At 50.1% G+C, this 23,621-nt stretch overlaps 1 protein-coding gene across 1 annotated transcript; it reads left to right on the forward strand.

The window, feature by feature from the left end:
* The first annotated feature begins 17,754 nt into the window (after positions 1-17,754).
* On the forward strand, positions 17,755-21,740 carry LOC125522641 (uncharacterized protein At1g66480-like). The gene is made up of 2 exons (XM_048687689.1): positions 17,755-18,753; positions 21,152-21,740. Exons 1-2 carry the CDS (start codon positions 17,947-17,949, stop codon positions 21,194-21,196), a joined length of 852 nt encoding a protein of 283 aa, XP_048543646.1. The 5' UTR covers positions 17,755-17,946; the 3' UTR covers positions 21,197-21,740.
* The last annotated feature ends 1,881 nt before the right edge of the window (positions 21,741-23,621 follow it).

Here is a 23,621-nt window from a genome sequence, read left to right on the forward strand (position 1 = left end):
TCTGCACCCGCCCCCGATCCAGATCGGGGCAGCGCCCCTGCGCTCGCCGCCGCTCGCCTTGCGCCCGCCTAATGCCGCCCGTCGTCGCCCGGAGCCCGCGCCGCCGCCTGGACCTCGTCGCCTCGACCCCCGACGCCACCGTCGCCTTCCTCCTCGCCGGCACCGTCGTCCCCGACTCCGCCTCAACCACCGCTGCCACGTCCCTACGCCTCGCAGTGAGGCCCCGACCACCACTCTTTCCCCTCCATCGTCGGCGCCGTCTGCGCGCACGCACGCGCGCTCACCGCCGAGCCCCGCCCGCTGCCTGCAGCCACTCCCTCCCCTGACCAGCGCTCGACGCGACCGGGTCGTGCCCTGGCCATGCTTGGCCCCTGCGCGGACGCGCTCGCCGCCCGCGCGTGTCTGCGCGCCCGCCTCGCTCCCGCGTCCCCCTGCTCCGCGCTCGCCTACGGCTCGCCCCTCCCCTTGCGCACCTTACGCCGCTCTCCCGCCGACGCCCGCAGCTCTAGGCGACCATTCCGGCCACCCCCGCCGTCGTGCTCCCCTCCATCGGACGCGGCGCGAAGAGGCCGTTCCAGAGAGCCTGGCCGCGCCCGATTTGGTGCCCCGTAGCGCGATTCCGGCCAACTCCGGCGAGGGGCCGCCTCTGTTGGGTCGCCGGAGTCGCTCCGGCACCGTCCGCCGACGTGGCTAGGCGGGCCCCACCCCTGGGTCGCTGCCTGTGGGCCTGGGGACCCCAACTGACCACGTTGACCAAGTCAACTTCGCTAACGTGGCAGCTACTGCCACTGACATGCGGGCCCCATGCCATAAAACAAATGAAAACAAATAAATAAACTATTAATTAATTAAGTTAATTAACTAAAACCTAATTAGACACTGACTGCTGGGGCCACCCATTAATTAACCCATTTTAGTTAGTTTTAAAACTTTGTTAAGGCCCTTGACAATGACATGTGGGTCCCACTGGACCCACCTGTCTGGTTTGACTGGTCAACCGACCAGTTGACCTGCTGACATCACTCTGATGTCATGCCTACGTCATCACACACTGTTTTGGATAATGTTGGAATTAAATATATAATTAAAATCAAAAAATAATTTAAATCTTTAGAAAATCATATCTTTTAATCCGTAACTCGGATGAAAATACTTTGTATATGAAAGTTGCTCAGAACGACGAGACGAATTCGAATACGCAGCCCGTTCATCCGCCACGCATCCCTAGCATAGCGAACACGCAACTTTCCCCCTCCGGTTCGTCTGTCCGAAAACGCAAAACACTAGGGATAATTTCCCGAATGTTTCCCCCCTTCACCGGTACCACCTCGTACCGCGTTAGGGCACACCTAGCATCACGCTTTTGTCATGTCATGCATCGTCATGCATTTGTTTGCATTATATTTATTGTTTCTTCCCCCTCTTCTCTCGCTAGACATCGAGACCGACGCCGCTGCTACCCAGTACGACTACGGTGTTGACGACCCCCCTCTCTTGCCAGAGCAACCAGGCAAGCCCCCCCTTTTGATCACCAGATATCGCCTACTCTCCTCTATACTGCTTGCATTAGAGTAGTGTAGCATGTTACTGTTTTCGTTATTCCTATCCTGATGCATAGCCTGTCCTTGCTACTACTGTTGATACCTTTACCTGCAATCCTACTTGCTTAGTATAGGATGCTAGTATTTCCATCTGTGGCCCTACATCCTTGTCCGTCTGCTGTGCTATACTATCGGGCCGTGATCACTCGGAAGGCGATCACGGGTATATACTATTTACTTTATACATGATACATGTGGTGATTAAAGACGGGTCGGCTCGTAGGAGCACCCGCGAGTGGATCTTTGAGGCGGAGCGACAGGGCAGGTTCCGACCACCTAGGAGAGAGGTGGGCCTGGCCCTGGTCGGCGTTCGCAGATACTTAACACGTTTAACGAGATCTTGGTATTTGATCTGAGTCTGGCTACTGGCCTATACGCACTAACCATCTACGCGGGGACAGTTATGGGCACTCGACGTCGTGGTATCAGCCGAAGCCTTCGTGACGTCAGCAACGGAGCGGCGCGTGCTGGATTGGACTGGAACGCCACTAGGCTAGGTCTGCTTCCGGCCGCCCACGCAACGTGCAGGTGTGCTAAGGGCGATGGGCCCAGACCCCTGGGCGCTTAGGTTTAGACCGGCGTGCTGACCTCTCTGTTGGTCTAGGTGGGGCTGCGACGTGTTGATCTTCCGAGGCCGGGCATGACCCAGGAAAGTGTGTCCGGCCAAATGGGATCGAGCGTGTTGGGTTATGTGGTGCACCCCTGCAGGGAAGTTAATCTATTCGAATAGCCGTGATCTTCGGTAACAGGACGACTTGGAGTTGTACCTTGACCTTATGACAACTAGAACCGGATACTTAATAAAACACACCCTTCCAAGTGCCAGATACAACCGGTGATCGCTCTCTCACAAGGCAACGAGGGGAGGATCATCGGTTAGGATTATGCTATGCGATGTTACTTGGTGAACTTACCATCTACTCTCGTCTTCTGCTACAAGATGGAGGTTACCATAAGCGTAGTCTTCGACAGGACTAGCTATCCCCCTCTTATTCCAGCATTCTACAGTTCAGTCCACATATGCTACCCCTTGTTCATTTGATACCAATGCATACATATGTAGTGTAGCTCCTTGCTTGCGAGTACTTTGGATGAGTACTCACGGTTGCTTTGCTCCCCCTTTCCCCCTTTCTATACCCGATTGCTGCGACCAAACGTTGGAGTCCAGGAGCCAGACGCTACTATCGATGACGACTGCTACTACTCGGGAGGTGCCTACTACTACTTGCAGGCCGCTGACGATGACCAGGAGTAGTTTAGGAGGATCTCAGGCAGGAGGCATGCGCCTCTTTCGATCTGTATCCCAGTTTGTGCTAGTATTCTTAAGGCAAACTTGTTTAACTTATGTCTGTACTCAGATATTGTTGCTTCTGCTGACTCGTCTATGATCGAGCTCTTGTATTCGAGCCCTCGAGGCCCCTGGCTTGTAATATGATGCTTGTATGACTTATTTTATTTGTAGAGTTGTGTTGCGATATCTTCCCGTGAGTCCCTGATCTTGATCGTACACGTTTGCGTGTATGATTAGTGTACGATTGAATCGGGGGCGTCACAGGAGGGCTTCTACATCAACACCATAGCCTCTCCGATAATGTGTGAGTAGTTTACCACAGACCTTCGGGTCCATAGTTATTAGCTAGATGGCTTCTTCTCTCTCTTTGGATCTCAATACAAAGTTCCTCGATTCTCTTGGAGATCTATTCGATGTAATTCTTTTTGCGGTGTGTTTGTCGAGATCCGATGAATTGTGAGTTTATGATCAAGATTATCTATGAACAATATTTGATTCTTCTCTGAATTCTTTTATGCATGATTTAAATATCTTTGCAAGTCTCTTCGAATTATCAGTTTGGTTTGGCCTACTAGATTGATCTTTCTTGCAATGGGAGAAGTGCTTAGCTTTGGGTTCAATCTTGCGGTGTCCTTTCCCAGTGACAGTAGAGGGAACCGACACGTATTGTATTGTTGCCATCGAGGATAAAAAGATGGGGTTTATATCATATTGCTTGAGTTTATCCCTCTACATCATGTCATCTTGCCTAATGCGTTACACTGTTCTTATGAACTTAATACACTAGATGCATGTTGGATAGCGGTCGATGTGTGGAGTAATAGTAGTAGATGCAAAATCGTTTCGGTCTACTTGTCACGGACGTGATGCCTATATACATGATCATGCCTAGATATTCTCATAACTATGCGCCTTTCTATCAATTGCTCGACAGTAATTTGTTCACCCACCATAGAATATGCTATCTTGAGAGAAGCCACTAATGAAACCTATGGCCCACGGGTCTATTCTCCATTATATTATTTTCTCATGAACTAGCTATTTTTGTCGTTGTTTATTTTGCAATCTTTAGTTTTCAATCTATACAACAAAAATACCAAAAATAGTTATCTTATTATCTCTATCAGATCACACTTTTGCAAGTGGCTGTGAAGGGACTAACAACCCCTTTATCGCGTTGGTTGCAAGGTTCTTGATTGTTTCTGCAGGTACGAGGGACTTGTGTGTAGTCTCCTACTGGATTGATACCTTGGTTCTCAAAAACTGAGGGAAATACTTACACTACTTTGCTGCATCACCCTTTCCTCTTCAAGGGAAAACCAATGCATGCTCAAGAGGTAGCAAACATATACTCAGAATGTCTGGTAGCACAACCACTTAACTCAACTGAGAGTTAATCTTCTTGATGATAGTGTCATTGACAGAGTTCTTCAATCACTACCACCAAGCTACAAGAGCTTCGTGATGAACTATAATATGCAAGGGATGGATAAGGCGATTCCCGAGCTCTTCGCAATGTTAAAGGCTGCGGAAGAAGAAATCAAGAAAGAGCATCAAGTGTTGATGGTCAACAAGACCACTAGTTTCAAGAAAAAGGGTAAAGGGAAGAAGGGGAACTTCAAGAAGAACGGCAAGCAAGTTGCTGCTCAAGTGAAGAAGCCCAAGTCTGGACCTAAGCTGAGACTGAGTGCTTCTACTGCAATGGAACTGGTCACTGGAAGCGGAACCGCCCCAAGTATTTGGCGGAGAAGAAGGATGGCAAAGTGAAAGGTATATTTGATATACATGTTATTGATGTGTACCTTACTAATGCTCGCAGTAGCGCCTGGGTATTTGATACTGGTTCAGTTGCTAACATTTGCAACTCGAAACAGGGGCTACAAATTAAGCGAAGATTGGCTAAGAACGAGGTGACGATGCGCGTGGGAAATGGTTCCAAAGTCGATGTGATCACCGTCGGCACGCTACCTCTACATCTACCTTCGGGGTTAGTATTAGACCTAAATAATTGTTATTTGGTGCCAGCTTTGAGCATGAACATTATATCTGGACCTTGTTTGATGCGAGACGGTTATTCATTTAAATCAGAGAATAATGGTTGTTCTATTTATATGAGTAATATCTTTTATGGTCATGCACCCTTGATGAGTGGTCTGTTTTTACTAAATCTTGATAGTAGTGATACACATATTCATAGTATTGAAGCCAAAATATACAAGTTTAATAATGATAGTGCAACTTATTTGTGGCACTGCCGTTTAGGTCATATTGGTGTAAAGCGCATGAAGAAACTCCATGCTGATGGGCTTTTGGAATCATTTGATTATGAATCACTTGATGCTTGCGAACCATGCCTCATGGGTAAGATGACTAAGACTCCGTTCTCCGGAACAATGGAGCGAGCAACATACTTGTTGGAAATAATACATACTGATGTATGTGGTCCGATGAGTGTTGATGCTCGCGGTGGGTATCGTTATTTTCTTACCTTCACGGATGATTTGAGCAAATATGGGTATATCTACTTAATGAAACATAAGTCTGAAACATTTGAAAAGTTCAAAGAATTTCAGAGTGAAGTGGAAAATCATCGTAACAAGAAAATTAAGTTTCTATGATCTGATCGAGGAGGCGAATATTTGAGTTATGAGTTTGGTCTTCATTTGAAACAATGCGGAATAGTTTCGCAACTCACGCCACCAGGAACACCACAACGTAACTGTGTGTCCGAACGTCGTAACCGCACTTTATTAGATATGGTGCGATCTATGATGTCTCTCACTGACTTACCGCTATCGTTTTGGGGTTATGCTTTAGAGACAGCTGCATTCACGTTAAATAGAGCACCATCAAAATCCGTTGAGATGACACCTTATGAAATGTGGTTTGGCAAGAAACCCAAGTTGTCGTTTCTTAAAGTTTGGGTCTGCGATGCTTATGTGAGCAAGCTTCAACCTGATAATCTCGAACCCAAATCGGAAAAATGTGTCTTCATAGGATACCCAAAGGAGACTGTTGGGTACACCTTCTATCACGGATTCGAAGGCAAGATATTTGTTGCTAAGATGGATCCTTTCTAGAGAAGGAGTTTCTCTCGAAAGAAGTGAGTGGGAGGAAAGTAGAACCTGACGAGGTAATTTTACCTACTCCCTTATTGGAAAGTAGTTCATCACAGAAATCAGTTCCAGTGATTCCTACACCAGTAAGTGAGGAAGCTAATGATGATGATCATGAAACTTCTGATCAAGTTACTACCGAACCTCGTAGGTCAACCAGAGTAAGATTTGCACCAGAGTGGTACGGTAATCCTGTTCTGGAGGTCATGTTACTTGACCATGACGAACCTATGAACTATGAAGAAGCGATGATGAGTCCAGATTCCGCAAAATGTCTTGAGGCCATAAAATCTGAGATGGGATCCATGTATGAGAACAAAGTGTGGACTTTGGTTGACTTGCCCGATGATCGGCAAGCCATATAGAGAATAAATGGATCTTCAAGAAGAAGACTGGCGATGACGATAATGTTACTGTCTACAAAGCTCGACTTGTTGCAAAAGGTTTTTGACAAGTTCAAGAAGTTGACTACGATGAGACCTTCTCACCCGTAGCGATGCTTAAGTCCGTACGAATCATGTTAGCAATTGCTACATTTTATGATTATGAAATTTGGAAAATGGATGTCAAAACTGCATTCCTTAATGGATATCTTAAAGAAGAGTTGTATATGATGCAACGAGAAGGTTTTGTCAATCCAAAAGGTGCTAACAAAGTGTGCAAGTTCCAGCGATCCATTTATGGACTGGTGCAAGCCTCTCGGAGTTGGAATATACACTTTGATAGTATGATCAAATCATATGGTTTTATACAGACTTTTGGGGAAGTCTGTATTTACAAAAAGTGAGTGGGAGCTCTGTAGCATTTCTGATATTATATGTAGATGACATATTGTCGATCGGAAATGATACTGAATTTCTGAATGGCATAAAAGGATACTTGGATAAGAATTTTTCAATGAAAGACCTCGGTGAAGCTGCTTATATATTGGGCATCAAGATCTATAGAGATAGATCAAGACACTTAATTGGACTTTCACAAAGCACATACCTTGATAAAGTTTTGAAGAAGTTCAAAATGGATCAAGCAAAGAAAGGATTTCTTGCCTATGTTACAAAGTGTGAAGTTGAGTCAGACTCAATGCCCAACAACTGCAGAAGATAGAGAGAAATTGAAAGTCATTCCCTATGCTTCAGCCATAGGTTCTATCATGTATGCAATGCTGTGTACCAGACCTGATGTGTGCCTTGCTATTAGTTTAGCAGGGAGGTACCAAAGTAATCCAGGAGTGGATCACTGGACAGCAGTCAAGAACATCCTGAAATACCTGAAAAGGACTAAGGATATATTTCTCGTTTATGGAGGTGGCAAAGAGCTTGTCGTAAACGGTTACATCAACGCAAGCTTTGACACTGATCCGGATGACTCTAAGTCACAAACCGGATACGTATTTTTATTAAATGGTGGAGCTGTCAGTTGGTGCAGTTCCAAGCAATGCGTCGTGGTGGGATCTACATGTGAAGCGGAGTACATAGCTGTTTCGGAAGCAGCAAATGAAGAAGTCTGGATGAAGGAGTTCATATCTGATCTAGGTGTAATACCTAGTGCATCGGGTCCAATAAAAATAATTTGTGACAATACTGGTGCAATTGCCTTGTCAAAGGAATCCAGATTTCACCAGAGAACCAAGCACATCAAGAGACGCTTCAATTCCATCCGCGATCAAGTCAAGGATGGAGACATCGAGATTTGCAAGATACATACGGATCTGAATGTTGCAGACCCGTTGACTAAGCCTCTCTCACGAGCAAAACATGATCAGCACCAAGACTCCATGGGTGTTAGAATCATTACAATGTAATCTAGATTATTGACTCTAGTGCAAGTGGGAGACTGAAGGAAATATGCCCTAGAGGCAATAACAACGTAACTGGGTGACTATAAAGATGCTCTGTAGGTGCCTCCGATGGTGTTTGTTGAATTGGCATAGATCGAGGTTAGGATTTGTCACTCCGAGTATCGGAGAGGTATCTCTGGGCCCTCTCGGTAATGTACATCACTATAAGCCTTGCAAGCAATGTAACTAATGAGTTAGTTAAGGGATGTAGCATTACGGAACGAGTAAAGAGACTTTACGGAAATGAGATTGAACTAGGTATGATGATAACGATGATCGAATCTCGGGCAAGTAACATACCGATGACAAAGGGAACAATGTATGTTGTTATGCGGTTTGACCGATAAAGATCTTCGTAGAATATGTAGGAACCAATATGAGCATCCAGGTTCCACTATTGGTTATTGACCGGAGATGAGTCTCGGTCATGTCTACATAGTTCTCGAACCCGTAGGGTCCACATGCTTAACGTTCGGTGACGATCGGTATTATGAGTTTATGTGTTTTGATGTACCGAAGGTTGTTCGGAGTCCGGGATGTGATCATGGGCATGGCGAGGAGTCTCGAAATGGTCGAGACATAAAGATCGATATATTGGAAGCCTATGTTTGGACATCGGAATGATTCCGGGTGAGTTCGAGCATTTACCGGAGTAATGGGGGGTTACCGGAACCCCCCGGAGAGTATATGGGCCTTATTGGGTCTTAGTGGAAAAGAGGAGAGGAAGGGAAAGGTGGAGGGCGCGCCCCCTAGCCCAATCCGAATTGGGTGGGGGGCCGCCCCCTTCCTTCCTTCTCTCTCCCCCTTCCTTCTCTCCTACTCCTACTAGGGAAAGGGGGGGACTCCCCTAGGGCGCACCATAGAGGGCCGGCCCTTCCCCCTCCTCCACTCCTTTATATACGGGGGAGGGGGCACCCCATAGACACACAAGTTGTTCTCTTAGCCGTGTGTGGTGCCCCCCTCCACAGATTTCCACCTCGGTCATATCGTTGTAGTGCTTAGGCGAAGCCCTGCGTCGGTAACTTCATCATCACCATCATCACGCCGTCGTGCCGACGAAGCTCTCCCCCGACACTCAGCTGGATCTAGAGTTCGTAGGACGTCATTGAGCTAAACGTGTGCTAATCGCGGAGGTGTCGTACCTTTGGTGTTAGGATCGGTCGGATCGTGAAGACGTACGACTACATCAACCGCGTTGTCATAATGCTTCAGCTTACGGTCTACGAGGGTACGTGGACAACATTCTTCCCCTCTCGTTGCTATACATCACCATGATAGATCTTGCGTGTGCGTAGGATTTTTTTTTGAAATTACTGCGTTCCCCAACACCAGCCTGCGCTCGGATCATCCTGTGTCCCAAAGGGGGCGGACAACGTAATCCGCGTAGGTGCTCGGAGGGAAGAGGAGACAACTGCTCCACCATGTCCGAACCTCCCTGCGCCGCCGCTGCCTCCCTCTCTCGCTGCCGGCGTAGGCGCAACTTGCGGGCGACGTTCTCCGCCTTGCAAGTCGCCGACGACGACACCGCGCCTCCCACAGACGAGGCGGACTGTGTCTCCGTCACGGCGGTGTGGCTCGGGCTGGACGGCATGTCCGTCGGTGGATCGGGACCGGAGGTGAGGATTAGGAGCAAGGGTGAAGGCCGGTGAGGATCCGGGCGGGGGAATGGTTGGAGGGCGGCGGGAGAAGGAGGAAGGGTTTGGTCGATTTGGTGCAACTTGGAGTGGGGTCGGGTTGTCGGGTCCGACGTGACGGACGTGCCCGGGTACCCCATATCCGTTCACATCTGGGCTGGATATGGGGGTGCCGGTCTGTCCGAGTGTTTGAGGACCGTTTGAGAGGCCCGTCTCAATCAAAAAATTGTGAGCGGGCAGTGACCGGGCGGTCTGTCTGTGCATTTTAGACGAGTTTAAGGGTTCGGTTGTAGATGCTCTTAATTACTTGTTCGGACTAGGTTTCCGATTGATACTAATAATAGATCGCATGTTATCAGATTACTAGTAATCTGTCTAGTAAAGGATGACAGAGCATATGCATTTTTCTAGCACTCTGGCTATCACCGACGCGGTGATCGATACTGTTGGACGTACGTCTACGTAGGTGTATGTATGCATCAGGGAAGTTGTGAGCGGTAGGATGAAGATCATGCTCGCTTATTCACGAGCCTCGGCTGAAAGGGGACGAAATGGATCGGGATAGCTTGCATCCCTGGAAATTGATGGAATACAAACTGTCTGTTTCGTATTTGGCGTTCAGACCAACGAAACACGACCTGCAGGCAGGGCACGGAGCTTTGACCCCAACAACCCCGCCGCCGCCGCTTCCCCGCACCAGCCGTGATGCTCATGCATGCGCTTCTGCCCGCCCGGCTGTTCCGCAGGCTAATTTCAACCTTGCCGAGCAATCATGCATATAGCATCACCGTCGACAGTCGACACCCACACGCAGCGTACGACGCATATCACCGGCGCGGGGCGAATGCGGCAAAAGAAATCACCAGCTCGAGCGGCTAGCAGCGAGACCTCGAGGCGCGCAGCTCGCTCGCGTACTTGGTTCAGCTGATCGCACCGCCACCGCGCGCCACGTCGCCGTGGACACCTACGTGCCCCTGCGACTTGGACGCGCCCGCGGCATGCACCAGCCACCGCGACCGGCGGCCGGTTGATTGGTCAGGCACCCATCCAGCCGACCCTGGCAGTGCAAAGGCGTGTCGCATCTCACGCCCGCGCGCATGTGCCGGATGTACGTTCGGTCTTTGACATCTCCCAGCCCCAAAAATCGTTAACTGGTGTGCATCGAGTCCAAAATCAGCGGTCCCCGCTGAAACTGGAGGATCTGCCACCTTCAGGCCTACTGTCCATGAACTTGACCATAGCGCCCAGACACAAGAGCGACGTACGGTATGTCGGTATCAAACATGTCTGCATGTTAGGGCATCTCCAGCCGCGCCTCAAAAAGGTCCTCAAACGTTTTTCGTCCGCCGGTGCTAAAAAATCGGTCCAGTCGCGTCTCCAAAAGCCCAGTTTTCGCCGGCTCGGACCGAAATTGGCGCCGACGGACCCAACCCGAACCCGGCGCGCTGGGGGTCGCTCGGGGGCATCAGGCGAATCATTTTTGGCGCGAAGAGCCGCGGGCCCGCCGCGTCAGCGACTCTACTCTCTTCTCGCCCCTTCGTCGTCCTCATCGCCTCGTTTTCCGCGGCGAATCAATGCCAAAGCTGGCACGCGCTGCCGCGCCGGTCAGCCTCCATTGATGCCTTACGGGCGGCGCAGTGAAGGCTGGGCGACGCGTCCCTCGGCCGCCACGCAATCACGCCACGCGTAGCGCACTGGCCAAGCCTACCACGCGGCGTCTCCGCCTATAAAAGCCGATTGCAAGCGCGCCGGAGAGACTCACCCCGATCATCCACCGACGACGCGCTCATTTCTCCCCCTTTCCTCCTCTCGTCGTCACCAGTTGAGAAAGCATGGCCGAGCGTTTCCCAGGCGACGGCGCGGCGGCGAACGGATTCGGGCGCCGTCATCTGCACGAGGACGAGGCTCGCCTCCTTTTCGAGGCCGAGTACCCGGTCCCGCCGGACATGCGGGTGCCCGGAGCGTGGAGGATCAGCACCGGCGGCGTGCCGGTGCCCCCGGTACCCACCGACGCGGCGCGGCGTGCGGAGATCGCACGCATCCGCTCGTCCCTGCCACGTGCGGCGAGGGAGGGGCCCCGGTACGTCCCCGACAGCCCAATCTGGGAGCCGTACTTCCGCCGCCGGCACGACCAGCAGCTCGAGGCCACCAACGGCGTCATGCCCTCCGGCGGGTTCAACGCCGCCGGCCGGCGTCGGTGGTGGGGCGTGCCCGGGCGCACGTTGGAGTCCGTCCTCGAGTACATCGAGGGCGGCAACAGGCCGCGCCTCGAGTACCCCGCTCCCCCGTCCTCACGCCGCCGGGGCCGCCGGGGAAGCTCCTGGACGCCGAGGCGCATGGAGACCGGGGTGTCCTCCTCCTCGTCCGGCGGCTCTCCCTGCCTCCACCTCCGCCCCGTCAAGCCGGAGCCCCAGGACACGCCTGTCAGCGCGCGTACCCGCAGCTCCGGCGCCCTCGTCGAGCCCAAGGTGGAGCCCAGCCTCCCCCCGGAGTACGAGAAGATAGCTCGGCGCGGCTTCTCCGACGAGGACGCCATGCGGTGGTCGCGCGACGACTACCTGCGTGAGGAGATGATCCGGCAGCGCCGGGCCCTGGAGGAGATCGCCGCCCGCAAACGTGGGCGCGAGGACGAGGACGGTGTCGTCGTCCTTGATAGCGACGACGACGACGCTCCCGGACCGTCCAACCCGCCGCGCCAACCGGGGGAGGGATGCAGCAGGGACGACGGAGGCGTAGGCGGGGGCGACGACGACGACGACGACGGCGGTGACTACACGCGGTTCTACAGCCTCCTCAGCATGTAGAACCGCGTGCGCGGGCGGCGAGGGAGACGGCGGGGGTAGCCCGCGGTAGTTTTTTTCTTCTTTTTTTCTAAAATATGTTTAAATTTGAACGAACTCGCCCGTGTTTGCGTTATATTTTCGCCGAATTTGAACATTTTAAAAACCCGTGGGGGCCGCGACTGGGGGGCATCACGCCCCCAGTGCGCGGTTTAGCGCCGGTGCGTCCCCAGGGAGCGATTTTTTGCCCCTCCTGGGGGTCCAACGGTTGGAGATGCCCTTAGCAGGTGCCTGCAGTGCATACACCCCACACCAGAGACAAGAGCTTATCGATCGACACCCCGGCCGGGATTAACGGGCCCTGATCAGAACAGAGAGGACAAGAAGTGGACAACGTACTGCGCCGTGCTTAGAGCCCACACCCCTAACGGCGCTTCAAAGACTTTTTTTGGCACCGGTGCCCAAAAATCGGCCCGGTCGCATCTTGAGGAGCCCATTTTTTCCGGTTTGGCCTAAAACTTGTGCCGACGAACTCAAGCCGAACCCGACGCGCTGGGGGCGTCCGGGGGTGCCGGGGCAAATCGATTTTGACGCAAACGAACGGCGGGCCCGTCGAGTCAACGACTCCCGCCTCGTCATCCTCACAACGCCTTATTTCCTGCAGGGAATCAATGCCAAGGCTGCCATCGGTCAGCCTTTCATTGATTCCTCATGGGCGGCGAGGTGCAGCGACGCGCCCCACACAACGCCGCCCCCCCCCCCCCCCCCCCCCCCCCCCCGCCGCTATACAAAGCAGCACCTCCCTCGTCGGGGACGCACCCGCCCGCAGCCCCCCCCTCTCCCCGTGCACAGCCGCCGCGGCCGAACTCTTTCCGCCGCAGCAGATGATGGGCGAGAGGTTCCCCGGCGACGGGGCGACGGCCAATGGCTTCGGCCACCGCTCGCTGCATGAGTGGGAAGCCCACCTCCTGCATGAAGCAAACATCCCGGCGCCGGAGTAGGCCGTCGGCAACCACCAGGCGTGGTGTGACGATCATACACGCAAACGTGTATGATCAGGATCAGAGACTCACGGGAAGATATCACAACACAACTGTAAACACAAATGAAAGTCATACAAACTTCATATTACAAGCCAGGGGTCTCGAGGGCTCGAATACATAGCTCGATACATAAGCGAGTCAGCGGAAACAACAATATCTGAGTACAGGCATAAGTTAAACAAGTTTTGCCTTAAGAAGGCTAGCACAAAAGCAACAACGACCGAAGAGGCGAGGCCTCCTGCCTGGGACCTGCGCGCGGCAGGGGCGAGCGGGGCCGCGGGAAGCGAGGCGCGGGCTTGCCGGGGGCGCAGGAGGCTAGCGGAAGCAGCATCAGTCAGCGGCGGAGCTAGCAGCAATGGGGAGGGACACGGGCGGCGCGCGGCGGCCAGGGGAGCAGAGACCAGCAACAACAACAGTTGAGCAAAGCAGCGGGAGCAAGCGGGAGAGGGCGACGCAAGCGTGTTCGGAGGCGTGCTCGGACAGCGGCTGTACACGACGGCTACGGCAAGGGGAGCAGAGGAGAAAGAGGGAAGGGGACGCGCGGCTCACCGGGAGCCCATAGTTGTGCAAACCGTGCTCGAGGAAGGCTCGGTGTGGCCGATGGTGGAGAGCGACGACAGCGATGGCGACAGTAAGGACGACGTGACGGGCGACGACGGGTGGCGCGATGGCCTCAGGCGCAGAGGTGAGGGGCGCCTAGATCCAGGGGGAGGCGAGGAGGAAAGAGGAGTGGCCGGGGGAGCTAGGGTTGGGTTCGGGCGCCGGGAGGGAGTACATGTAGGCAGGGGGGCGCGGTGGATGGGCGTCATCTGGCCAAGGCCATGGTCGATGCCCTCCACGCCCCCCCCCCCCCCCGGTGAACAGGAGGTGGGAGGAGGGTTATGTGGGCCTACTTTAGTTAGGTGTCTAACAAGCCCAGTAGCTTAGGTCCTCCTTCCTTTTCTTTTGTTTCATAATTTTTCTTTTATAGTTTTTGTTTTAAATTTCTTTTCCATTAGCAAATGACCATTAACATAACATGTGACTTGGCCCACGATTAGAGATTCAATTATTTACATTGCCAAAAAAGATTCGATTTTATTTAAAGTAGTTTGCTATTTTAGAAATTATAAAAGGCATTTTATTAATTAATATTGCCACTGTTCTAATCATTTTAATGCACCAAAACTTTTATAAAAGTTTGGTTTCACCACCAATAATACTTATGAATTACTTGCCATAGCTTGCACATTTTAGTTTTGACATTTTCAAAAAATTTATTTTTGACTTAAATTTTAAATTTGAATTTGAACCGTTTTGAATCTAACGAGATTAGCAACAGTAAAAATGGTGACATGGCCTTGTTACAAGAGGATTACTGCAGCTTAATTATCCGGACGTTACACGTGGGCGGCCTACTTTGAACGCCGGCAGGCGAAGCGGCTGGCCTCCACCAACAACGCACCAGTGGTGCGGGGGACTAAGAACAGTGACGGTCGCTGCCTGTGGTGGGGCGCCCCCGGCCGCACGCTCCACGCCGTCCTCGAGCACCTCGAGGGCGGCAACGAGCCGCCGTTCACGTACCCTGCCGTCCCAGCCCCCCGCCGGAGCGGCGACCAATGGATGCCGAGGAGGACCAGCTCCTCTTCCTCCTCCCCCCACTTCTCCGGGTCGCCGGCGCTCTACAGCATCAAGGCCGAGCTCAAGGAGACGTCGCTCGGCCGGTGCACCCGCAGTGCCGGCATCGTCATCAACGAGGGCGGGCGCGCCTCCTCCCCACCTCGTCAAGTCGAAGATGGAGTCGGGGCTCGCCGCCGTGAAGACGGAGCTCGACGACGCGGCGGCCATGAAGTGGGTGCGGGAGGACTGGGCGCGGCTGGAGTTGGAGCGTCGCGCCGCGCCCTAGAGGAGATCGTCATCGGCGCCGTGTCCGCGACGAGGGAGGCGTCGTCGTCCTCTACGACAATGACGACGCCCCGCCACCGGTCCGTCAGGGCGACTCCGGGCAGGGGTCCAGTAAGGGCGGACGCGTGAAGGAGGAGAAGGACGACGGCGACAACGGCGACTTCGCCGAGTTCAGCGAGTTCTTCTTGTGGTCGCGGCCTTTCTTTATTTTTTAAAAAAAGTAATTTAAGTTTGCTATGTAAAAGACTGCTTGAGTCGCCGAAGTTTATGCCCATTTGCCAAACTATAGTCGAATTCTTGTTTTTTTTTCTAAAACATTTTGGAGACGATCCTGGGGCCGGCGGCTGCCTAATCGGCCTCAAATCGATTTTACCACCAGATCGTCCCAAACGGCGACTTTTCAAATTCTCTGAAGGGCCAACGGCTGGAGATACGAGCGCTCTCGGGCCGGGGAGACGTGTGTGCAAGTGCAACCGGCGAAAACGACGAGATGGATAGCCAAAACCAATACAATAGGATGGATGCCGTTGCAGATTCCCTGCTGAGAAAGGAAGCATATGCAGATAAGCCCAACGACCGCATCAGAAAGAGCAGCATGCATGCATCTACTATCATACTGTATATACGTATCAGCCATGTTCTGCTTTGCTAGCTCCTGCCGGAAAGTGGGAAAGAAGGTGCGTCGTGACGATCGGGCATATGTATGTGGGATACCAGGTCAGGATCCTGGGAAGGTCGAGAGAGGAAAACTAAACACGTGGTCTACGTATATGGATTGGTAGGTCATGAGTCTCGGACGGTCGTGGCACATTTGGTGGCAAGGCAAAGACTCGTTCTCCGTTGCTGCCTAATTAAACCGGTCCAGAGTTAGTGTACAGTGTCAACATGGTTGGCTTAGTCTAACAAGCTACAGTATGGCTGAGTAGAAGCATACAGTGTGAGTTCAATTCACGGTACCGTAATTTGTGTTGGTCGCCGTAGCCCTTTACAACATACAGTGTTTTAGTACCCAAATTCGGAGGCGATTAACGTGTAACCATGTAATCTAACTGTTCATCTTTAATATAGATAATCGACCAATTACGCGCTTATAGAACATCGAACATCTAACAGTATGAGGAAACGATCGACCGGAAACTCACGACGGAAGCACGGGCGGTTCAAACGTGCACAGAGGCAGGACATGCTTGCTCTCCGCCTACAGTTCGACATACGACAAGACGGATGCCGTGGATCGCCGGACTCCTCCCGGCACCCGATCCCGCGAAACGGACTGGCAGAGCGCCGGCTAAGCTATAGCCGCATTAATACGATGCATGCGCGCGGTTGACCTCGCCGCAGGACATTCCTCGATCCGATCCCGTGCCGTGACGGGCGCATGCAAAAAGGAAGACCTTGATTGCACCGATCTGTGCCGTGAAGGACGCACCATGCGGGCGTCCGCCGTGGCGACTCCGGCGGTACGGCACGCGTGTTGTTGCTGGACCGCCATTAACTAGCTATGGCTTCGAGAACGATGAGACCAGGACACGTACGAACCCACTTAATACTAACGGAGGTTATTGGTTATTGGTGCAAGTTCAACGTCTAGTTTTCCCTTTTCTTTTTCGACATTACGTCTAGGGGTTTAAAATGAACGCGAACAGCACATGTAAACTTGGCCACGAAATAACAGGGCAGGCAGTCGACTGGTGGAACCTGATACGTTTGCTAGCACGGTAAATATGGGATGATGTGATCTGATGCTGAAGCTGGTTGTAATGGGGAGTATCATATACTAGTATCATGCATATAATACTAGTGTGTGATACTAACTCCGTAATGCATAGTATCATAAGTTAGTATCTTAGATTGCCTTATTAATTGCCATGCATGACACAAACTAGCGGAGCATTTAATATGATACGGTATCATGATATGATACTACATCCTCTCTTTCCTCATTTAATTGTGTGTCATATCATCCAAAACATCTAGTTGGCATGCATGATACTACTTATGATACTCCCACTACAACCAGCCTGAGAGAGGAGAAGCTGACCTGGTCTCATATAATTTTTTTCCAAGCTGTGCCACAAACGCCGCTCGTGGTAATTAAAGTCTCTGGCTAATTTCCTCCCATCAAATTAGGTACCAAGTCAGTTTTGCACACAAAGTAGCGTACCTGGCTAATTTAAGTTTTACGCATGCAGCATGCTTCTTCAGTTCTGCACAGACGAAGCAAACCTACCCTTTGCAGCCCTAAAATAACCAAGGCGTTCAGACCAGTAGTAAAAGATAGCAGTTACAAAGTTTTGCTTCGCTCGAAGTAAAGTTCTTGCTCTGATTCTGGAACTGCGAGCTTAATTGGACGGTCAAAACGTGTTTTCATCCTTCGCTCATTGTTAATTAGACATGCATGCACTAGAACCCACTTTAACCTCCTCTCTTCCATTTCCACTTTCAGAGTGCTAAGCCATAGTGGGCGGCTAGCGAAGCTTTGTAGACGCCCAAGCAAGGAAAATAATATAGTTCCAGTCCACGTCAAGCTCAACAGCACTACTCGCGTGAACTCCCCACAACCTTTGACTCCCAACTGTTCCCCTACCCTGTGTACAGTAGTACCCTTTTCTCTCGCCCGTTTTAAATCCCGGCACCCCACCAAGCACAAACGCCGCGAAGAACCCCGCGAACCGAACCCACGCCCCGCCTCACCTCACACCATCAAAGGGAAGAGGAGAGCGTAGCGTGGGAGCAAGGAGCAGCAGCAGCCGGCGGGCAATGGGCAACAGCATCGGCGGGCGGCGCAAGGGCGCCAAGGTGATGCAGCTGGACGGCACCGCGTTCCGGGTGAAGCCGCCGGCGCACGCGGGCGCCGTGCTGCGCGACCACCCGGGCTTCCAGCTGCTCGAGTCGGAGCAGGTCAAGCTGCTCGGCGTCCGCGCGCGCCCGCTCGACCACGACGCGCTGCTCCGCCCGGGCCGGCTCTACTTCCTCGTCGCGCTGCCGCGCCCCACCGTGCCCCCGCGCCGCGCCTGGTCCGGCGCGCTCCACGTCGGCGCGCGCGAGAGGCTCGAGTCGCTCATGCTCACGCGCCGCTCCACCTCCGACCTCTCCTTCCCGACCGCGCCGGCCTCCCCGATGTCCACCGCCTCCGAGGGCGGGCCCGTCCAGCTCAGGATGCGCCTGCCCAAGGCGCAGCTCGCCAAGCTCATGGGCGAGAGCCGGGACGCCGCCGAGGCGGCCGCTAAGATCATGCAGCTCTGCGCCGCCAACGGTGGGAACGGCGCATTGACGCCGGAGCGGAGCCCGCGGTTATGGCCGACGGCGGACTGGGGCACTGGAGGGCTCGCGCAGACGCCAGAGCGGAGCCCTCGGTTCGTGCCTACGCCGGACTGGGGCGCCGGCAGGTTCGCGGAGAAGCCAGAGAGGAGTCCCAGATTCGCCGTAACGCCCGAGTGGGGTGCGAGGTTCATGATGCCGACGCCGGAGAGGGGTGCAGAGACGGCGAAGACGCCGGATAGGCGGTCCGCTCTACCCCGCACGCCGGAGTATGCATCAGCGGACGTCAAGGCCAGCCGCAAGGAGGTAATGCACTGCTTCTTTCAAAGTTTTTTATTCAAAATATATTTATGTATTTATTATCTTGATAGAGCCATGCTATTAAGGTCTGCATCAAATAACTTGATTCCATTCTAAAAATAATCACTGCTATTGGTCCTTTTGCATTGCTTTTCATTCATCTGCATTTAAATAAAAAGTTCTGCGGGAAGGGAAACTAAGTTTTTTCTTTCAAGCAACGGTGGTATCTCATTGCCCGGTTGAAAAAATAATACGGAAACTTTCACCCAAAAGTATGTATTACAACTATTTATTTTGACCAACACAGTTTTTAATAAATTAACAATAAGATGTTTTTGTTGTTCTGCAAAAACATCTTATATTTTGATACAAAGAAGTATTATTTTTCGATACTCTGCTGGACATGCCTTTAGTATGCTGTATGGATCTCTGGTTTAATTCACACAGTTTGCCCAATAAAATTTCTTATGAAATTTATCTTACACTAATTCATACCATTATAATCTAATTAAAACATGGTGTGCAAAATATTTTTCTCTGTTTCACTCTGTCCATGTAGGAATATGTAAACAAGCCATGAGTTTATCTCTATGGACTGTCAAAACTGAAAAAACTACTCCCTCCGTCTCATAATATAAGAACGTTTTTGACGCTACACCAGTGCAAAAAATGTTTTTATATTATAGAACGGAGGGAGTAAGAAATATTGGTACACCATCGGATCCGTACGTGTCCAATGAGGCACCATCTGGAGCTGTTGACGGTGTGACCAGTATTTTCGGCTGATGCAGATGTGTCTTAAGTAGTATTGAGTAGAAGAGTGTTTGAGGTTTTTTCTGACACGTTACTCCCTCCGTTTCTTTTTACTTCGTATATAACATTTAGTCAAAGTCAAACTACACAAATTTTGACTAAATATATAAAAAAATATGAACATCTACAATACAAAAACTATATAGTATGAAAATACGTCTGATGGTGCATCTGATAATATTGATTTCATATTGTGAATGTTTATATTTTTATATATAAAGTTAGTACTCCCTCCGTCACGGTTTAGAAGGCGCGCTTGGAAATTCTCCGGGACCTAGGTGATTATCTATTGGTTGTGAGATGGATTAAAAAATAGCATTTACACTATGCATGCGTATAGAAATAATATATAGGAGTACTAATTAGCTACTAGACATAAATGCAATGCGCTCTAAACCTTGTCTATTGTGGAAACGCACGCAAATTTAATTGTGCCTTCTAAACTGTGACGGAGGAAGTAAAACTCAATAAAACCTGACTTTGACCAAATCTTATATGCGGATTAAAAAGAAACGAAGGGAGTACTACGTTAGTTATTTGTTGGCGATCAATTCTAGGATTTGAATGGTGGAGTGATGATACAAAATACAGTTGCTTGTCATACTCCTACTTGAATATCTGGCGGCATGAGACCATTCTCACTTTCTGGCTGCGGATGAATCACAGCAGTAGCAGTCATAGATCTACCATGGAAAATGCTTCACATGCTGAAGTTTCAGAGCAAGTTCTCTGAATCTTAAACGTTGTCAACAGATATTTTAGCAGCAATTGTGATGCTCCTTCCACATTTATAATAACTACTCTAGTGGAGCTGATCTACAGTCAGAGTTGTGGAAAGTCTATGCGTACCAAGGATGATCTTAAATTGCCGTTTCAAAACATTAGGCCTACCTGAATTTTATGGTAGCAGAAGAAACACGCTGAGGGTCACATGTCTGACCAAGTGTCTAGATCGAGAAATTTTCAGGGATCATAACGAGCCAAGTTGCTTGATCCGCTTTATGCCCATTATTAGTGTAGCTCCGGCCGATTCTTCCGGGTCACCGTCACTAATGTTGCAACTTACTTGTTTGATTTATTGTTGAGCACCTCAACGTCAAACCGGCAATCCAGACCATCAAACTAGCTTAGGCAGCAGCGGGCAGCCGTTAGATGATGATATGATACCATCTCACTGAGCTTTTTCCGGGGTGCCATCTCATTGAAGTTAACCTTATCACCATGACGATATGATAACTATCTCACCGAAGTTTTCTCTAGGGCAACTATCTAATTGAAGATTTGGAGTTAACTTTATCACCATGACAACATCAGCAATAGTTTTCAATATGTGCCAATTTTTCTCGCTCGAAGTTAAGGGATAATACATCAGCAGAGCCTTTCATCAGGATTTCTTTGATTTTTTTGTCACAAATAAGTACGCTAAATTAATATTGGCTTCGTCACGCGATCTCGGTTCCCTGCACTTTCTGTTCAAATCTTTGCCTATCATTTTCGCGTAATGCGCAAACAGATTAGCGTTTGGCTTGAAACGAATTGTCCGTCGCTTTTGCTGACATTTTCTCCTGTGATTTCGTTTGTGGTGTTTCAGAAGCGAACGCGGTTCGTGGCCTTGCCGGATGAGATCATAGCATGACTTTTTTCGTCCGCCTGAAGTGAGAGAGCTGGTTGATGGCCTCTTCAGATTCAAAGTGTGGAGAACGATAGGGTTAGTGATTTCATGGACGGTAACTCCGCCTCGTGGAACGTCCAGAGGCTGCAAGAAGAGTTTATCCCAATGGAAGTCGAGGTGATCAAGAGCCCGTCCCAATGGAGAAAAGGTGATTTTTGGGCATGCTTTTTCGACAAGAAAGGCACGTTCAGCATTCATTCAGCGTACAATATGCCCGGGAGTACCGAAACCAAGCTCGGATACTAGGAAGCAAGGGAAGAATTGGGCGAATATGTGGCAATACTTTGGAGGCAACCCGACTTATTGGGGAATTCGCTCGTGGACTGCACCATGGCGAAGTGCGTATGGGTGCTTGTAGATGAAGATTAGATCATTGATGGCGTGCGTCGCCGTGCCAGTCTATTGTACAGTAAATATATAAATACATGAAAAATATTCAATTTTGTCCAAACACAGACATCTATTTGTCGGTAATCAAGAGAACTATAAATTGGCTTTGGTATGACAATAAAAGGGTGCACACTTAGTAAATATAGCTATCGGTATCGTCCAGACTGATAATAAGCAGCAACACAAATATGAAATAAACATGTAACATTATTAGGAGGGGAGAAGAAAAGAATAATGACAACTTCGATGGCCGATGGTCATTCATGTTTAATGCTATTATAGAAAGCCTAGATCTGAGAGAGATTGACCTCATGGGTAGGCAATACACTTGGGCAAACAAGTTACAGAATCCAACATATGAGAAGTTAGACAAAGTTTTGACGAGTATCGAATGGGAACAAAAATTTCCTCTACTAACAGTGCGTGTGTTACAAAGAGGAATATCTGACAACACACCCCTTCTTGTTGATTCCGGTGATGCGGTGCATCATGGAAACAAAAATATCTTCTTGTTCGAAACTGTGTGGTTCAAGAGAGGACTTCCTTGAGCTAATTGCAAGGGAATGGGCCTTAGAGCAAGGGGGTGTGTCGAATGTCGAAAACTGGCAAATTAAGATTAGACACTTGCGACAATTTTTTACGGGTTGGGCTAAGAATAATAGTGGTATATATAAGCAGCAGAAAAAGAGGTTGCTTAACATCATTAACGATCTCGATATAAAAGCCAAGAATAACTCACTCGACATTAAATGAGCGGGTGGCTAAAAGAGAGGCTAAGGTCAGTTTGGCGAAGCTTCTCGGGAAGAAGATATCAAATGGGCGCTTAAAGCTAAAGTGTGTCGCCTGGTTCCTTGAGATAATAATACACAATTTTTCCATATGATTGTCAATGGGAAACATAGGAAAAAGAGGATCATACAACTTGAACAGCACGAAGATACAATTGTTGGCATGATAATCTTAAGATACTAACTTTCATAAAAAGTTGTTTGGGCCCGAGTAGACAATTATGTCTCACTAAACGAGAGTTTGGTTGAGGATATACCACAACTGGGCAAAGATGAGAATGAGGTTCTTACTGCCCCTTTTTTAGAGATGGAAGTGCTTGAGGTGTTGGGATATTATTAAAGGCGACTTGATGCCTATGTTTCATGATTTGTTTAATGGTCACTTATAACTTTTTAAATTGAACTTTGGAACAATTACGTTGTTACCAAAGAAGGAATAGCGGTTCACATTGAGTAGTTCAGACCTATATGTCTAATTAGTGTGAACTTCGAGATCACAAAAGTTGGTACAAACCGTCTGATACGTCTCCGTCGTATCTACTTTTCCAAACACTTTTGCCCTTGTTTTGGACTCTAACTTGTATGATTTCAATGGAACTAACCCGGACTGACGCTGTTTTCAGCAGAATTGCCATATTCTCGGAATGACCTGAAACTCCAGGAACATCTTAGAAAAAATAATAAAAAATCCTCACCAAAGATGAAGACCAGGGGGGGCGCCCCCCACTAGGGCGCGCCCCCTACCTCGTGGGCCCCCTGGATGCCCTCTGACGCCAACTCCAACTCTATATATTTGCTTTCGGAGAGAAAAAAATCAGAGAGAAGAAATTAACGCGTTTTACGATACGTCGCCAAGCCCTAAAACCTCTCAGGAGGGCTGATCTGGAGTCCGTTCGGGGCTCCGGAGAGAGGGATTTGTCGCCGTCGTTATCATCAACCATCCTCCATCACCAATTTCATGATGCTCACCGCCGTGCGTGAGTAATTCCATTATAGGCTTGCTGGACGGTGATGGGTTGGATGAGATTTATCATGTAATCAAGTTAGTTTTGTTAGGGTTTGATCCCTAGTATCCACTATGTTCTTAGATTGATGTTGCTATGAATTTGCTATGCTTAATGCTTGTCACTAAGGCCCGAGTGCCATGATTTCAGATCTGAACCTATTATGTTTTCATGAATATAAGTTCTTGATCCTATCTTGCAAGTCTA

This window comes from Triticum urartu, chromosome 7 (assembly GCF_003073215.2).
Source record: "Triticum urartu cultivar G1812 chromosome 7, Tu2.1, whole genome shotgun sequence".
In the NCBI taxonomy this organism is placed as follows: Eukaryota; Viridiplantae; Streptophyta; class Magnoliopsida; order Poales; family Poaceae; genus Triticum; species Triticum urartu.